This window comes from Chiloscyllium plagiosum, unplaced genomic scaffold, assembly GCF_037043375.1.
Source record: "Chiloscyllium plagiosum isolate Xiang-an unplaced genomic scaffold, Cpla_swu_hap1 HiC_scaffold_3, whole genome shotgun sequence".
Classification (NCBI taxonomy): Eukaryota; Metazoa; Chordata; class Chondrichthyes; order Orectolobiformes; family Hemiscylliidae; genus Chiloscyllium; species Chiloscyllium plagiosum.
Genome location: NW_028270141.1, coordinates 38,363,031 through 38,381,652, shown reverse-complemented (window position 1 = coordinate 38,381,652; position 18,622 = coordinate 38,363,031). Strand labels below are relative to the sequence as shown.

The window sequence follows — 18,622 nt, the reverse complement described above, 5'->3', positions numbered from 1 at the left end:
GTCACTGGATAAATATGTGAATGATAATGGAATAGTGTAGGTTAGATGGGCTTCAGACTGGTTTCACAGGTCGGCACAAAATCGAGGGCCAAAGGGCCTGTACTGTGCTGTTATGTTCTATGTTCCATGTTCTGTGTTTCATTCACTTCATCCTAGGATTTTTGGACCATTTTTTCATTTATTGCCAACATTACATGATAATAGAAATGCACAAGTAGATTTCCCATATGATGGCTTCAAGAGTAATTTCATCTCACATTACAATGTTGATATTTGTTTGGAATTGAGTAAAATGCTCTCAGCCTGTATCTCAACATATGTTTAAATTAATATTTATCTATCAAGCCCTCCATAATCTTGAATGTTTCAAGAGATAGCCTCTCATTCTTCTAACCTTCGGTGGGATGTAAACCAAATTTAGTCTGGCTTTCCATGATCCACAGTACTTCACTTTTCCAACTCTCTTTGTTTCTTGTACAAGTGCATACAGGTCTCTCTAAACCACTACAAATTTCATGCCAAATTTAACAATACTCAGAATTTCCATTGTTATGTCTCAAGTCAATAGGCTTAAACTTCCATGCTTAATGGGCGGCACGGTGGCCCAGTGGTTAGCACTGCTGCCTCACAGCGCCTGTAGACCCGGGTTCAATTCCCGACTCAGGCGACTGACTGTGTGGAGTTTGTACATTCTCCCCGTGTCTGCGTGGGTTTCCTCCGGGTGCTCCGGTTTCCTCCCACAGTCCAAAGATGTGCGGGTCAGGTGAATTGGCCATGCTAAACTGCCCGTAGTGTTAGGTTAAAGGGGTAAAGGTAGGGGTATGGGTGGGTTGCGCTTCGGCGGGTCGGTGTGGACTTGTTGGGCCGAAGGGCCTGTTTCCACACTGTAAGTAATCTAATCTAATCTGTAAGTAATCTAATCTAATCTTAATACTTCACAAGCCATGTCATTGTCTCCTCAATTAATTTGTCTTGGTGTCTATGCAGCTTTTCTGAATTCTCCTTGTACCTCCATTCCCACACAGTTTTATATTGTCAACAGACTTAGGTACAATACTCTCTGACTCTTTTTACTGCAGTCTGTAAATCACTGAGGCTAAGGCACAGATATTTGTACAGCTCAACTTGTCATGGTCTGTCAATGTAAAAATGCACTATTCGTATCCCTTTCTGTTCAGACTCATTCCTCTATCCATGTTAAAGTGTTCCCATTGACTTATTTAGTCTGAATTTTACTTTCTCACGGTTTTCCACCTGATATTACCTTGTGCCATTTCCTTACTGTCAATAGGCCTGAGGTGATTCATTATTTTGGGTATAAAACATGTTCTATATAAACAGGCAAAAAAATGTTTGTTCAGTAACTCTACCATTTGCTCATGTCCATAATAATTTGTATTGTGATTTTTATTAAGACACATACATTTGAGCTACTTGCTCTTTTTTTGACATCTCTTTGAAGGTCATGACCATCTGTTATTTTCTTGTGGTCAATTTCCTCTCATAGTTAGTTATTTCCATTTTTATGACTTGGGTGGCTTCTGCCACATTCTAAAAGATTCCCAATCCTCCATTGTGCTTTAATTCATTGTAACATTAACATTACCTCATGCTATGCTTCGTGGAGTTGATGAGATAATGGCAATATTATTAGTCAACATATCCAAAACCTCATGCAACTTTGTGGGGACATGACTCTACCATGGCAGATGGGGAAATTTGAATTCAAACATTATCTGGAATTTTTATAAAAGCTAACCTAATACTAACCATATAACCAATGTCATTGTTGTCCTGTATAAAAATCTCAACTATTTCACTAATCTTTCTGAGAAAAGGAATGTTTTATCATGATTGAATCTAGTCTATATTACTCCACCACCACAGCAAAATAGTAAAGTTTGAAATGCTCTTTGGTCAGTTTGAAATGGGGAGTGCTTGCTGACATAGTTAGAAATACACACATCTAATGAATAAATAAAACAACTATTGTTAAAATCCTGGGTAAGTCGTAGATGAGTTGCTGAGGGGATACTTGCTGAGTTTTGATATTCAGTGGAATGCATACTTATTAAACATTTTGAATTGATTCTTTAAGTATTTCTTTTTGTTTATTTCCAACAATATGTTGTAGCTAGTGATACTTATAATCTCTCTTTTTTTCTTTCTTACAGTAAACATAATAACAATTGTAATTCTCTCCCAGGGAAAGTGTGGTCTTTCCAAATGTATTTCTTTCTACATGGTGGCCATGGCAACAGCAAATCTACTGGTCTTGACCAACAACACAATGGTATATTATACTTTGAGTTATCATTTTCCACATTCATTCCTATCTCACACTCCTGTGTGCACTTTCATTTTGTTTATGACTGTTGTCAGCCTTGATTTGACGGTTTGGTTCACTGTCTCTTTCACATTTGACCGTTTTATAATTATCTGCCACCAGAGGGTGAAGCAAAATATTGCACTAAGGGAACAGCATCTATGGTATTAACAACATTCTCTATCCTGATATTTATAAAGAACATTACTGTTTGGTTTGCATATGAACATGAACACATAATTAACAAATGCGGTGGGGCTGTCGGGAACGTTTGACGCTTTTCTCCTCAACCTTTGGTGCAGTGTTCATCTGGTTTCACAGCATTTGGCGTGTTTGGCTCCCATTCACCTTAATCATTTTGTTAAATTCTTTGACAGTGAGATGTGTTGTCGTGGCCACAAGAGCACTAGAGCTCTCCAGGGTCACACACATGAGAATGAGAGAGATTCAGAGATGGAGAACCGAAGGAAATCCATCATTTTACTCTTTACGATATCAGGCAGTTTTATATTGTTTTGGCTGACAGGAAATGTGACCTTTATAACCACAAAACTAACGAACACAACTTACTATCGAGGAGACCGTGCATCCCCTGCATATATCGCCACTGAGTCCGGAGCAATGATAAAACATTTGAATTCCTGCACAAACACATGTATTTATGCAGCTACCCAGAAGAATTTCAGGCAAGAGTTTAAGAAGGTGCTGAAACTTCCCTGGGCACTGATTGAAAGAGTGTTGAAAAATGAGCAAAATAAATCTAAACCTTGTTTGAGAGACTAGAATTCTGATTCTGCTCCCACTTTGCTCAGGCTGAAAGGTTTTCTTTAGGCCATTTTAAGTTGGCCTCTGAAACAATCCAGAGGTGTGTGATTATATTTGGTCTGTGTTTGTAGATTTCTAATGATAACCTTCTAAGCAGTGACAATAACCCAGCTTATGATTCATGGAATTCTAATGAGACACCGCAATGTGTTTCTTTCATTTCATTTCAACTTTGTGGCTCCAAGCTCTCCACTTCTTTGAGAATGTTCTCTAGTGTCATAACACATGCACGTCTTTGAATGGCCTACTTCCAAGAGAGAAAAAAACAGTTAAAAAATGTACTGGACATAGTTGGGAATGAATGTACAGGATTTACTTCAGCACCATTTTGAGTTCTACCAGATGAATTTCAACAGTGTGCATTATTGATAAGCCTAACTCTCCCACCCTTCGAGACCTCCATATTTTCACTAGCAATCCTCCAGGCCAGAGAGAATGATCTGACATTAAAGGAAAATTGATCCTATGAGTACACAACCAGGAAACATTGGACACTTCTTCATGAAAATATAGTTTGCATATCTAACTGCTGTCACACTTATACCTTTTGGCATTTGCCTCTTTGCAAAAAAATTCTGATTGTGATGCAGTTATTGCTTATGCAAATACTACACCATTCCCTAGAACAGTTATTGATATTTCCCAAAGAAGACTAAGTTGCCATTCTCTTTGACTTTCCCAAAGACTGAAACCATTAAAGGAACAAAATGCCAGAAGAATGACTTTTTATATCATCTTGAAAATGCTACAGCCCTTCAGCATTTTCATTATTTTTATTCCTTCATCAATTTTGGTTTGGAGCAGTGAACTGGAAATTGTGAACTAAAGTTGACTTTTGGACTTTAAGCTACAGTTTGCACTAAAAGGAAAACTAATCAAACAACTTTAGTTTATTTGTGAGGCTAGGCCTGGAAGTTAATTGCATGTCTTTTTGTTCCTGATCAACACGTTCTGCAGATGCTTCCTTACTGGGGAAGAGCAATACAATTAAACAGATAGCAGGCATTGGTTATTCATGAGGTCAGTCCCTGGACATTGGTTTCAGCAAATCTGATAAATATGTTATGCTCAAGCAGATGGCAGATGTTGAATGGCAACTGTGACCTGGTGAAGGAGAAAGCCAGTCTCAGGGAGTCGTTCGGAATAAAAGCAGACATTGCTGGTGAATCTCTCCAGGCCTGGCAGCCTTTGTGGAAGAAAGCAAAATTAACATGGAGTCTGGTGACTCCATATTTGAACATCAACTTTGTTTCATTTTAGGGAGTCTGCAGAGTGTAAATTGGGTTTTGGACTGTGTTTTCTGTAAAAGAGGGAATCTGGCTGTTGATGCTACAGCGTGAAGGTTTGAAAGCTCCCTGTCTAAACCCCCAGGATCATCTCATAGAAGTTCAGAGAAAGAAACCTAACTGATAAGTAATACTGACTCGAACTGAGTGAACCGTAAATGTGACTCTGATCGATATCTTCAGAAAATCAATCAAGAAAATATTGTCTATGCCTGTAGAACAATGCTTCGTAAAAACCACTTAAGTAATCAGACCAGTTAAAAAACCTAAATATTTTATTTTATTTGTAGCATAACCATGTTACTTGTCTGTCTGCCTTTTGCATGAATGGGGCTGTAAACAAAGGCTGTATGTTGTTGATATTTCCCAAACAAGACTAAGTAGACATTCTGTTTGACTTTCTTGACAACTGAAACTGCGGAAGGAATTGAACGCCACAAGACTGAATCTTTGTATCTTATCAAAAATGTTAGAGCTCTCTCACATCAACCAATTAGGTGACTTTGTTATTTAATATTTTTCCACTAACATTGCGGTATTGTGAATAAATTGCTCAGACTTGTTTAAGCTAGAAACCCGGTCTCAAGAATTGACTCCTTGCAGAGTATGGGATTTGTTATTCAAAACCTCTGGTTAAGAACCATTGCACTTAACTTTAAGGGTGGAGAGGTTGGTTTGGTTCTGCTCTCTATTTCCATATCATGCAATTGTGGAGGGGCTCATTGCAAGGTTTTCAATGGATCACGAAGGACACTCGATGGATCACTGAGAAGCAGTTCCAGGGTCACAGTTTAGTTGGACAGAAAAAGGGGCAGACTCCGTCTTTGGCGCATAGAATTTTAGCTGACCAGCAGGGAAGAAGTGAAGAGCACTTGGCTAACCCTGTGAAGTCAGGCCTCAGGGGAAGTGTCGAGGAGCTGATGAAGCGGGAGGGGGAGTTTCTGGATTGTGTTGGTGGGAAGATGTGTGGGGGAGGTGGTATTGCTCAGAAGAATCCTGAGAACATTAACATTTCAGCACAATGAGCCTATCCTATAAGCAAATCCTATAAGCAATAATTGCTTTATACAATGGAGAAGGTTAGAACTGAGGGAGAAACCAGGCATTTGATGCAGCGAGCTGCAGGTGAAAAGCTGGAGCTGTCCCTGTGAGTAAGGACTGGAGTGTAGATTCAGAGACAAGGGGAAGATGAACTCAGGACAGAAGGATGATCGGTCAATGACAGGAGCAGTCATTGTGATAGTCCATGACAGAAACGCTCTTGAGAGTAAGTTTCAAGGCTGGATCAATAAAAGTGAAAAAAAAAACTGCTTCTCTGTAAAGTTTAATGATATTTGATGATCCACCATGTCATTCACATCTGAGTGGAGTTTCTGAGGTGTCCATGGGATCTGTCCTGTGAACATTTTCTTTGTGATGTGCTCTGTGGTGTGTTCAATGGCAGCATATTACCCTTGTGTTCCACATGTTAATTCTGGATGGCTACCACTCTATACCCCATCCGCACTTTGGAAAATCAGATCACAACCCTGGGTTCCTCCTCCCAACTTACAAGCAGGAGATGAAATGTGAGGACCCATTACAGAAAGCAGTGCAATGCTGGTCTGAGGTAGTGGAAGAGCTTCTGGGTGACTGCTTGGAATTGGTGCACTGCTCCATATTCAAGAACTCCACAGCCAACCCAGATGACAATGCCACCATCATCTTGGACTTCATCAGCAAGTGTCTGTAGGACTGCTTGCCAAAGAAGTCAATCTGTAGCTTCCCCAATTGGAAGAATGGATGAACTGGGAAATCCATTGCCTACTAAAGACCAGGTGTGTGGTTTCAAATCAAGCAACCTTTATAGGAAATCCTGAAATGACCTCTGTAAGACCATTGGTAATGCCAAGAAGCACTAGCGGACTATGATAAAGACCCATACTAATGACACAGACACCCGCCGTCTGTGGCAAGGCCTCCAAAACAAAACAGACTACAAAGTGAAGCAGAACAGAATAGCTGACAAGAGTACATCCCTCCCTGATCAGCTCAATGCATTTTATACTCAGTTTGAAGGGACGGTCAGTGAAACGTTATCGCCTGCCCTGACAGCCCTGGCTGTATCTGCTCCCTCAGTCACTGCTGCAGACATCAGATCGGCCTTCTAGGGAGTGAACCCATTGAAAGTGACAGGCCCAGATGAAGTCCCTGGCCGTGCACTCAGGTCCTGCATGGACCAGCTGGTGGAAGTATTCACTGACATCTTTAACCTGTCCTTACCACAATCTGAAGTCCACACCTGCTTCAGGAAGACCACCATCATCCTGGTACCAAAGAGAACACTCGCAACACACCTCAATGACTAAAGCCCAGTGGCTCTGTCCTCCATAATTATGAAGTGCTTCAAGAAGTCATATCAAATCTAAGCTCCCGGCCTGCTTTGATCCCTTGCAATTTGCCTACCAGTGCAACAGGTCTATGGCAGATGCCATTCTCTTAGCCCTAAAATCATCCTTGGAGTATCTGGATAATGTGGATACCCATGTCACACTTCTATATATTGACTACAACTCTGCCTTCAACATTATAATCCCAACCAAACAAATCTCCAAACTCCAAGACTTAGGTCTCCTCTCTGCCCTCTGCAACTGGATCCTTAGCTTCCTGACCCACAGACCGCGATAGGTGAGGATGGGCAACAGCACCTCCTCCCCGACAATCCTCAACACTGCATGGCTGTACGCTCAGCCCCTTACTGTACTCCCTGTACTCTCATGACTGTGTGGCCACATTTTCTCCGAACTCCATCCACAAGTTCACTAGCGACACCTTCATTGTAGCCCAGATATCAAACAGTAACAAGACAGAATGCAGGAAAGAGATAGACTGCTTGCTCATGTGATGTAAAGATAACAATCTCTCCTCAACATCAGCAAAACTAAAGAGCTGAACATTGACTTCAGGAAGCACGGAGGAGGGTACACCCTTATCAACACCAATGTAGATGAGGTGGAGATGGTTGAGAGTTTCAAGTTCCTAGGAGTGAGACTCACCGTCACTCTGTCCTGGACCCATCCACATTGATGCAACAGTCAAGAAGGCACCACACCTCCTCTTCCTCAGGAGGCTAAGGAAATTCAGAATGTCCACAAGGACTCTCAGCAACTTTTATACATGCACCACAGAAAAGCATTCTATCTGGATGCATCACAGCTCAGTATGGCTACTGTTCAGCCCAGGAATGGAAGAAACTGCAGAGAGTTGTAAAGACAGCCCAGTCCATCACACAAACCAACCTTCCATCCATTGACTCTATCAACACTTCTCCCTGCCTTGGAAAGCCAACATCATCAAAGACACCTCCCAACCTGTTTATAATCTCTTCCAATCTCTTCCATCAGGCAGAAGATACAAAGGCTTAAACGCACTTACCAACAGGTTCAAGAACAGCTTCTTCTCCTCTGATATTAGCCTTCTGAATGGATCTCTCAAATTTCAAATCTAATGCTGATCTTCCTTTTTGTGCTTTCCTTTTCAGCTGTAGTTATGTATTCCTCGCTCTGTTCTACCACTCCATGATCTTTGTATTATATTATCTGTCTGTACTGCGCACAAAACAAAATCTTTCACTCTACCTCGGTACATGTAACAATAATAAATCAAATCTAAAGAATCAAGTCAAATCAAATCAAATCAAATCAAGTGTTCTGTTTGTTAAAAACCATGAAATCTTGTGCTTTGTTCTCTCAGCAAGTCCACTGTTTATTTTACAAATAAAAGTTACTTGTCACGAAAATGAAACAAAGAACTGAGGATGCTGGATACTGACCCTGAGCTTCCAATTGCCTGTTCTTCCAACACACCACTGTGTTCCCTGGCCAAAGTTAAAAATCACACAACACCAGGTTCTAGTCCAACAGGTTTAATTGGAAGCACACTAGCTTTCGGAGTGCCGCTCCTTCATCAGGTGATTGTGCTGGCCAGTAATTCAGTCTTGGGCTTGCTGTCATAAGGTTCAGCAGAAGATCAAAGAACAATCTCTAATTTTTGGATTTGAAACCCTGTAGGAGCCTCTAGGATTTAACATTGAGTTCAATAACTTTAGTGTTTGATTCCATCCAGCCACGGTGTATTCCTACCCCTCAACTGGTCCTGATATGACATGGGCTGCTTTTAGCACAGTCACCCATTCCCACACACTCCTCGGCCCATTATCACATTGTATGCATTCTACACAGCTAACCCATTTTCTCATTCTCAGCTCTTATAATCATGTACATAGTTGTTCTTCTGCTCTGGCCTGCTATTCATTATCGCCTTGGTTACCTGCTCTGTTTATATTTCTCTGTCTCCACATATTCACTGCCCCTACACCTCCTCTCCCATTTCAGCTTCAGCAGAAACACAACTTTCTCCGAGGTACTAACAGATCTGATGAAATGTCACTGAACTCAAAATGTTAACAGCTTTCATCCGACACATACTGCCAGACCTGCTGAGTCTTGCCAGCAATTTCTGGTTTTGTTGCTGGTCCCTAATCAGATTGGAATACAACTTGGTGATCTCTTCCTGGGTAACATCATGTTGGTGGGCAGCTCAGGCACAATATGTGAATTGTTTCATATGTGAAAAATTACATCTTCGCACATGAATAAATATTGATTGCAGACAAACCTTACTTAATTAAAAAATTAAAGAATCCCTGCTCCTTAACAAAACAACACTGTGGCCCCAGTGAAATTTCAATTCTCATGACTTACCAGGTTGCAAAACTTAGAAGCTAAATTTAATTCAGAGCAATACCAATTAATTAAAGAAAACAGAATTGCCTACAGTGTTAAAGAGGGGAAAATAAAGAATAGATGAATAACATCACTTGTCATGTTTGCTCTCACATTTCGTGCATCTAGAAACACCTCTGCATTCTGGTATCCACAGCCAGGATGACAGGAATTAGAATTTTTGTGGCTTGTATTGCAATGGAGGCTGAGACACCAGCCATAGTTGCGTCCCCAAGCGTGCTGAGCTGGCTATAGTTCAAATCTACCAAGAATCATAGAGTCATACAGTCACACAGCACAGAAACACAGCCAATCAGTCGATTCTGACCAAGTTTCCCAAATTAAAATGGTCCAACCTGCCAGTGCTTGGCCCATATCCTCCAAACATTTCTTATTCATGTAGTTATCCAAATGTCTTTTAAACGTTGCAATTATACTGACATCCACCACTTCTCTGGAAGTTCATTCCACACACAAACCCCTCTCTGAGTAATTAAATTGCCCCTCATGTTATTTTTAAATCATTTGCCTCTTCCTTTAAAAGTATGTTCACTAGCCTTGAAATCCCCTGCCCAAGGGAAAAGATACCTGTTGTTCACCTTATCTATACCCCTTATGATTTTACACACCTCTATAAGTTCACCTCTCAACCTCCTACACCCCAGTGAAAATAGTCCCGGCCTATCCAGCATCTTCTCATAACTCAAACCATCCAATTCTGGCAACTTCCTGTATATTTCTTCTGAACTGGCTCCAGCTTAATAAAAACCTTCAAATAGCAATGCAACCAGAACTGGACACAGTACTCCAGAGGAGGCCTCACCAATACTCTGCACAACCTCAACATAATGTCCAAACTCCTATTCTCAAAGGTCTGAGCATAATCTCTAGTTATCCTCATTTAATTGTAAAATGCCCTAGAACTCTGTGGGAAGCTGGGGAAGTGCTTGCTGGGCCTCTTACTGAGATATTTGTAACATCGATAGTCACAGGTGAGGTGCCAGAAGACTGGAGGTTGGCTAACGTGGTGCCACTGTTTAAGAAAGGTGGTAAGGACAAGCCAAGGAACAATAAACCAGTGAGCCTGACCTCAGTGGTGGGCAAGTTGCTGGAGGAATCCTGAGGGACAGGATGTAATGTATTTGGAAAGGCAAGAACTGATTAGGGATAAGCAACATGGCTTAGTGCGTGGGAAATCATGTATCACAAACTTGATTGAGTTTTTTGATGAAGTAACAAAGAGGTTTGATGAGGGCAGAGCGGTAGATATGATCTATATGGACTTCAGTAAGGCGTTCGACAAGGTTCCCCTTGGGAGACTGATTAGCAAGGTTAGATCTCACGGAATACAGGGAGAACTAGCCATTTGGATACAGAACTGGCTGAAAGGTAGAAGACAGAGGGTGGTGGTGGAGGGATGTTTTTCAGACTGGAGGCCTGTGACCAGTGGTGTGCCACAAGGATCGGTGCTGGGTCCTCTACTTTTCATTATTTATATAAATGATTTGGATGTGAGGTCAAGAGGTATAGTCAGTAAGTTTGCAGATGACACCAAAATTGGAGGTGTAGTGGACAGCAAAGAAGGTTACCTTAGGTTACAATGGGATCTTGACCAGATGGGCCAATGGGCTGAGAAGTGGCAGATGGAGTTTAATTTAGATAAATGCAAGGTGCTGCATTTTGGGAAAACAAATCTTACCAGGACTTATACACTTAATTTGCTGAACAAAGAGACCTTGGAGTGCAGGTTCATAGCTCCTTGAAAGTAGAGCTGCACATAGATAGGATAGTGCAGAAGACATTTGGTATGCTTTCCTTTATTGGTCAGAGTATTGAGTACAGAAGTTGGGAGGTCATATTACGGCTGTACAGCACATTGGTTAGGCCACTATTGTGTGCAATAATGTGTGCAATTCTGGTCTCCTTCCTATTGGAAGGATGCTGTGAAACTTGAAAAGGTTCAGAAAAGATTTACAAGGATGTTGCCAGGGTTGGAGGATTTCAGCTATAGGGAGAGGTTGAATAGGATGGGGCTGTTTTCCCTGGAGCATTGGAGGCTGAGGGGTTACCTTATAGAGGTTTATAAAATCATAAGGAGCATGGATAGGATAAATAGACAAAGTCTTTTCCCTGGTGTTGGGGAGCCCAGAACTATAGGGTATAGATTTAAGGTGAGAGGGGAAAGATATAAAAGAGACCTACATGACAACTTTTCACGCAGAGGGTGATACGTATATGGAATAAACTGCCAGAGGAAGTGGTGGAGGCTAGTACAATTGCAACATTTAAAAGGCATTTGGATGGGTATAAGAATAGGAAGAGTTTGGAGGGATATGGGTCGGGTGCTGGCAGGTGGGACTAGATTGGGTTCGAATATCTGGTCGTCATGGACGAGTTGGACTGAAGGGTCTGTTTCTGTGCTGCACATTCTATGACTCCATGACTCTATTTGGACCCAATATTGTCTATCTCAAGCTGATGTGAATTTCAATCATAGGATGGCCACTTCTGCTTCAGGTCATCCCCCTTATGAAGTCATTAATTAATCCTGATTTGTTGAACAATACTATACATGTTTAGCCTGTTTTTTGGTTGAAACCAGAATGCGCAAGCAAAATTTGTATCATAATAACACAAGTAATTCTAATAAAATGTAAGATAGTGTTAGTACTGGAAGTAACATGGTCAGCTCTAGTGTCAATGCAGGCTATCACTAGAACTGGAGTAACATAGTTAACTAATTTTAATTCGTTGAAATTAATTCACCCTAATTTTACTTCCTCAAGGTTTTTCAGATGATATTAATTTGTTTAATTTCCTTCGTACTATTAGGCACTGGGACATTTTACTTTTGGTATGAAACATTTAAGGGAAGGACTGACACAAAATGTTTGTTCAATACCTCTGCCATTTGCTCTGTCCATTATAATTTGTACTGTGATTTTTACGAGAGGACTTCCTTTTGACATCCGTTTGATAGCCATGACCATCTGTTATTACATGCATGACCTGTTTGCTCTCATATTTCATTTTTTCCATTTTCACCAACTTTTGATGGCCTTTGCTGAATTCTAAAAGATTCCCAATCCTCCATTGTGCCTTAATTCACTGCAACATTAAAATAATCTCTTGCTATGCTTAGCAGAGGTGTTGGTATGTTGGTGATGTCATTGGATGACAAATCTAAAACCTCAGTCTACTGTTCTAGGAATGTTGATATCGATCCTGCCATGGCAAGTGGGGAAATTTTAATTCAATAAATATCTGAAATTTTAAAAGTCTAACCTAATAACGACCATGTAACTAATACCTTTTTTATATTGAAAATAACATATCTCTTTCATGAGTTGCCATTTGAAGAGGAAATCTTCCATTATTATTGGGTCTGGTCTACATTTGACTCTACACCAAAAGCAAAATGCTGAATACTGACATGTTCTCTGGTCATTTTGAAATGGGAATACTTGTTGACCAAGTTAGAAATACCCACTTCTGATGAATGAATAAAATCACAGTCCTTAACTTCCTGGGTAAACCGTGGATGGATCTTTGATATTCAGTGGAATGTATTCTTGTTGAACATTTTGAATCAATTCTTTAAATGTTTCTTGTTGCATATTTACAACAATAACTTTTAGATAGTGTCATTTATAACCTTTCCTTTCTCTTTCCTGCATTGAACCTAATAACAATTGTAATTCTCCTCCAACGAAAGTGTGGTCTTTCCAAGTGTATCTCTCTCTCTACATGATGGCCATGGCAACTGCAAATCTACTGGTCTTGATAATCAATATAAAGGTGTATTATATTTTCAGTGATCACTTTCCATATATATTCCTGTCTCACACTCCTGCATGTAGTTTCAATTTGTACATGACTGTTGTTGGCCTTGATTTGACTGTTTGGTTCATTGTCTCTTTCACATTTGACCATTTTATAATTATCTGACACCAGAGGTTTAAAGCAAACTACTGCACTAAGAGATCAGCATCTGTGGTTATAACAATGCTTGTATTCGCTATCTTGATCTTTATAAACATGAATGATGGAGTCATTGAGTGATCCAGCATGGAAACAGACCCTTTGGTACAACTAGTCCATGTTGACCAAGTTTCCCAAACAAAAACGATCCCACTTGCCTGCACTTGGCCCATATCCCTCCAAACATTTCTTATTCATGTCCTTATCCAAATATCTTGTAAACTTTGTAACTGTACCCATATCCATCACCTCCTCTGGAAGTTCATTCTGGACACAAGCCACTTTCTGTTTAAAAACTGTTGCCCTTCATGTCTTTTTTAAATCTTTCTCTTTTCACCTTAAAAATACGCCTCCTATTCTTGAAATGTGCCACCTTAGGGAAAAAGCACTTGCCATTCACCTTATCTATACTCCTTAGGCATTTATAAACTTCTATGAGGTCACTCCTCAACCTCCTATGCTCTAGTGAAAAACCTCCCAGACTATCCAGCCTGTCCATATTATAACTCAAATCTTCCATGCCTGGCAACATGCTTTAAATCTGTTCTGAACCCTCTTCATCTTAATAATATTCTTCTTATAACAGGATGACCAGAACTGGACACAGTACTCCAGAAGCGGCTTCACCAACATTCTGTATAACCTCGACAATACATCCCAAGTCCTCTACTCAAAGGTCTGGGTACAAACTTTGGATATCCTCATTTAAGTTTAAAGTGCCACTCTTTTTTTTTCTCTCAAATTAACCTAAGGTTCAATCATATTATGGTCACAGCTGCTTCAGGTCATCCCTCCTATGAAGTTATTAATTAACCCTAATTTGTTGTACAACAGCATGTCTAATTTAGCCTGTTCTTTGATTGAATCCAGAATATGTAATAACACAATTAATTTTAGTGTTAATGAAAGATGCCATTTGTGTTGGTGCAATGCAGTTAACTCTCATGTCGCTGTATTATATCATTAACACTGGAAGTAACACGGTCAGCTCTAGTATCAATGTGGGACATCACTAGAACTGGAGTAACACAATTAACTTAAGTGTCCAGTAGGTTGTAACTAGTACCAGAGTAACATGGTCTTGCCAATGCAAGATCAATTTGTAGGGAGTAACACAGTGGATGTTACTGACAAAATAAGGTATATTCAGTACTGCAATAACTCGATTGAAAATATCTAATACCACTAATACTGGTAGAATATACTCAATTGGTGTGGTGGAGGAAAGGGACATTACAGGTGAGTTATGAGCAGAGTCAGGGTAACAACTACTGGGAGATCGGTCTCCAGCAATCCTGCATGAAGAGACAGTACTATCACAATACTGACAGATTACAATTATATTTGTGAAAAGTTGTTTCATTGTAAGTATTTGACAGAATTGATAAACAGTATTTTCAAACATTTTTTTCCTGTGGAAATGTTAGGCAAACAATAAAAGGATTTGAGTTTATTTGTTAAATCACTGTAGCTAATGTCACTAATGATGTAATCTGTCTGACTCACTGGAGGACTGATGTGTGAATAAATAGAGAATTCCCTGCTCATGTATCAGCCATGCACCAGTCACACACTTTCAGCTTGGACACTATTCAGAATGGAGCAACAAATTATTCTGCTTGTAAAAGAGAATTATTACTCGATTCTCTCAGTTATTGGTATCCCTGGTGAGTTGCTGTATTCTGTTTGTCATAAATCAGTAGAAATATTTACCCTGTTCTGCCTGATTGTTCAATAATGTAATTCATTTTCTGTGTGACTGTTGTTAGTTGTTCAAACTAACTCATGAACCTCTTGCTCTTGTTTTCAAAGTTTTTTTGATCTGACAATCTTATAGATTTTGGGATGTGCAAGTTTGTTTGCAAGGAGTTTCGTTCAGTTCAGTGAATGCTAGGATGTTTGTACCAACCTATCATTTAGTGCCAACACGGGGATGTAGTATAAACATGTGGATAGATTTCCCACATGATGGCTTCAATAATAATTTTTCTCACATTGCCATGCTGATATTTGCATGGAATCGGGTAAAATTCTTTCAAACTGTGTTTCTATATAGAGTTACACAGCACAGAAACACACCCTTAAGGCAAACCAGTCTCTGCCGAACATAATCCCAAACTAGGCCAGTCCTACCTGCCTGCTACTGGGCCATATCCTGCCCAATCCTTCCTATTCATGGACTTATCCAAAAGACTTTTTCATTTTGTAATAGTGTCCACACCCATCACTTCCCCAGGAAGATCATTCCACATGCAAGCCACCCTCTGTGTAAAATATTGCCCCTTGTGTCTTCTTGAAATCTCTCTTTTCTCACCTTAAAATGTACCTCCTAGTCTGGAAACCCCCATGGAATACGCCTTTGAGTGTGTTCAGCCATTCAAAACAATCATGACTAATCTTGTGATTCAACTAGACTTTCTCATCCATTCCGTCCATCCATGGATTGCCTGGGAAACCAAAGATCTATCCCTCTCAGCCAGTAATAGAATATCCACAATCTTGTGGAATAAAAATTTCCATTGTTTATCAATCCTTTAATGAAGATCTTTTTCTTCTGCTTCTTAATTTATTGCCCCTAAATCTCAAACTGTGTTCATATATTCTAGATTGCCAAATCAGTGGGAATGCCTTTCAGTATCGATCTATCAAGCCCCTTCCTAATCTTGAATGTTTCATGAGACAACCTCTTATTCTTCAAAACTTTAGGGGATATTGGCCAAATTTACTCTGCTTTTCCATTCACAGGGTATCACTTTTCCTCACTCTCTGTGTTTCTTGTACAAGTGCACACAGGTCTCTCTGAAAACTCCTGTGCTTAATACTTGAACAGCTATATTGTTGTCTACTCAATTAACTTGTCTTAGTCTCTATGCAGCTTCTCTGGGTTCTCCTTGCAACTTACATTTCCACCCAGTTTTGCATTATTAACAGACTTAGATACATTCCTCCCTGACTTTTTTTCCTCTAAATCACTGAAGCCAAGGCATTGATTCTTGTAGCACTTATCTTGTCATGGTCTGCCCAGTTAAAAATAATCAATTTATTCTTACTTTCCCTTCAATTCCATGTGAATTCAATAAATATCTGGAATTAAAATAAGCTAACCTGATATTGAACCTGTACATACTCAATCTGCTATCCATGTTAAATTATTACTCTTCACTGAGTAAGCACTAATTTTACTTCCTCGTGATTGTCTAGCTGATACTAATTTGTTTAATATCCTTACTCTTAATAGGCGCAAGGTTACTGCTTATTTTGGTGTGAGAAATTAACTGTCAAGGCAGACACAAAATGTTTGTTCAATATCTCCACAATTTGGTCATATCCAATATAATTTGTATGATTTTGTTTTAACTAAGGGGCTAACATTTAGTTTAACTGCTCTTTTTGGTAGCCCTTTGAATGCCATTACCATTTGTCACTTTATTAAAGGCCAGTTTAATCTCATATTTCGTTTCTTCTATTTTTATCAACTTTTCATGGCTTGTGCTGCACTCAGAAAGATTCCCAGACCTCCATTGTGCTTTAGTTCATTGCAAAATTAACATAGCTTCATGCTACAGTTAGTGGTGGTGATGGTATGCTGGCAATATCATTAATTAGAAATCTGAAACCTCAGACTACTGTTCTGGGAAAATGGGTCTCGATCACACCATGGGGGGAGGTAGAGAGGTGGCGGAAATTTGACTTCAATAAATGTCGGAAATTTTCTAAAGTGAACATAATAGTGACCATGCAAATGATGTCATTCTTTTAGAGAAAGCAAAGCATCAATTTCACTAATCTCCCTTAGAAAAACAAATCTTACATCGCTATTGGGTCTGGCCCATATTTGATGCCCTGCCCACAGCAACATTGTCAACTGTGAAATGTTCTCTGGTCAATTTGAAATGGGGAATACTTGCTGGCCAAGTTAGAAATACCCTCATCTAATGAATGAATGAATGAACTGCCCTTAGCTCCCTGAATAAGCCTGGATGGATCTTACTGACTGAATTTTTGATTTTCAATGGAATACATTCTGTTGAACATCTTGAATTGATTTTTTTTAGTTGTTTATTATTGTTTTATTATTATTATTATTGTTTTAGATTGTGGTACTAATAATCTCTCCTTTTCTATTTCTTACAGTGCACCTAATAACAATTGTAATTCTCTCCCAAGGAAAGTGTGGTCTTTCCAAATGTATCTCTCTCTACATGATGGCCATGGCAACAGCAAATCTACTAGTCTTGTTCATAAATATAATGGTGTATTATATTTTGAGTTATAATTTTCCACTTTCATTCCTGTCTCACACTCCTGTGTGCACTTTCATTTTGTACATGACCATTGTCAGCCTTGATTTGACCGTTTGGTTCACTGTCTCTTTCACATTTGACAGTTTTATAATTATCTGCCACCAGAGGTTGAAAGCAAAATACTGCACCAAGGGATCAGCATCTGTGGTTATAACAATGTTCTCTGTCCTGATCTTAATAAAGAACATTACTGTTTGGTTTGCATACGAACATGAACACATAATTAATAAAATACGGTGGGGCTGTGGAGGAAGTTTGACATTTTTTTCCTCAACGTTTGGTGTAGTGTCTGTCTGGTTTCACAGCATTTGGCGTGTTTGGCTCCCATTCACCTTAATCATTTTATTAAATTCTTTGACAGTGAGATGTGTTGTAGTGACCACTAGAGCCCGTAGAGGTCTCCGGGGTCACACACATGAGAATGAGAAAGATTCAGAGATGGAGAACCGAAGGAAATCCATCATTTTACTCTTCACGATATCAGGCAGTTTTCTATTGTTGTGGGTGACATCAAATGTGAGCTTCATTACGACAAAATTAACAAACACAACTTACTATCGAGGAGACCGTACATCCCCAGCTTATATTGCTACCGAGTGCGGAGCGATGATAAAGTATCTGAATTCCTGCTCAAACACATGTATTTATGCAGCTACCCAGAGAAATTTCAGGGAAGAGTTTAAGAAGGTGCTAAAATTTCCCTGGGCACTGATTGAAAGATTGTTGAGAAATGAACAAAATCAATCCAGACTTTGTTTGAGAGACTAGAATTCTGTTTCAGCTCCCACTTTGCTGAGGCTGAACTTTTCTCCTTTGGCCATTTTAAATTGACTTCTCAAACAATCCAGAGGTGTGTGGCTATATTTGATCTGTATTTGTGGATTTCTAAGTGAAAATCTTCTTATGAAGAAGAATAACTCAGCTTATTCTAATGAGACGTCCTAATGAGTGATTTCCATTTCTCATAAACATTGTGTATTCCGAACTCCATGTTTCTCATGAAAATGCTCTCTGATGTGACAAGTCCATCTTCTTGAGTAATCTGCCCTCCAGAGGGAAAAAGCAGCAAAATTGTGAATGAATGTACTCAGTTAAAGTGGAGGACCATTTTGAAATAAACCAGTGATATGGTGTAAT

General features: G+C 39.6%; 1 protein-coding gene across 1 annotated transcript; it reads left to right on the top strand.

Annotated features, from left to right (window-relative positions):
- The first annotated feature begins 14,778 nt into the window (after positions 1-14,778).
- LOC148150561 (putative G protein-coupled receptor 139) lies at positions 14,779-18,253 on the top strand. The gene is made up of 2 exons (XM_087975827.1): positions 14,779-14,848; positions 17,316-18,253. The coding sequence occupies exons 1-2, from the start codon at positions 14,779-14,781 to the stop codon at positions 18,251-18,253; spliced, it is 1,008 nt and encodes a 335-aa protein (XP_087831953.1).
- The last annotated feature ends 369 nt before the right edge of the window (positions 18,254-18,622 follow it).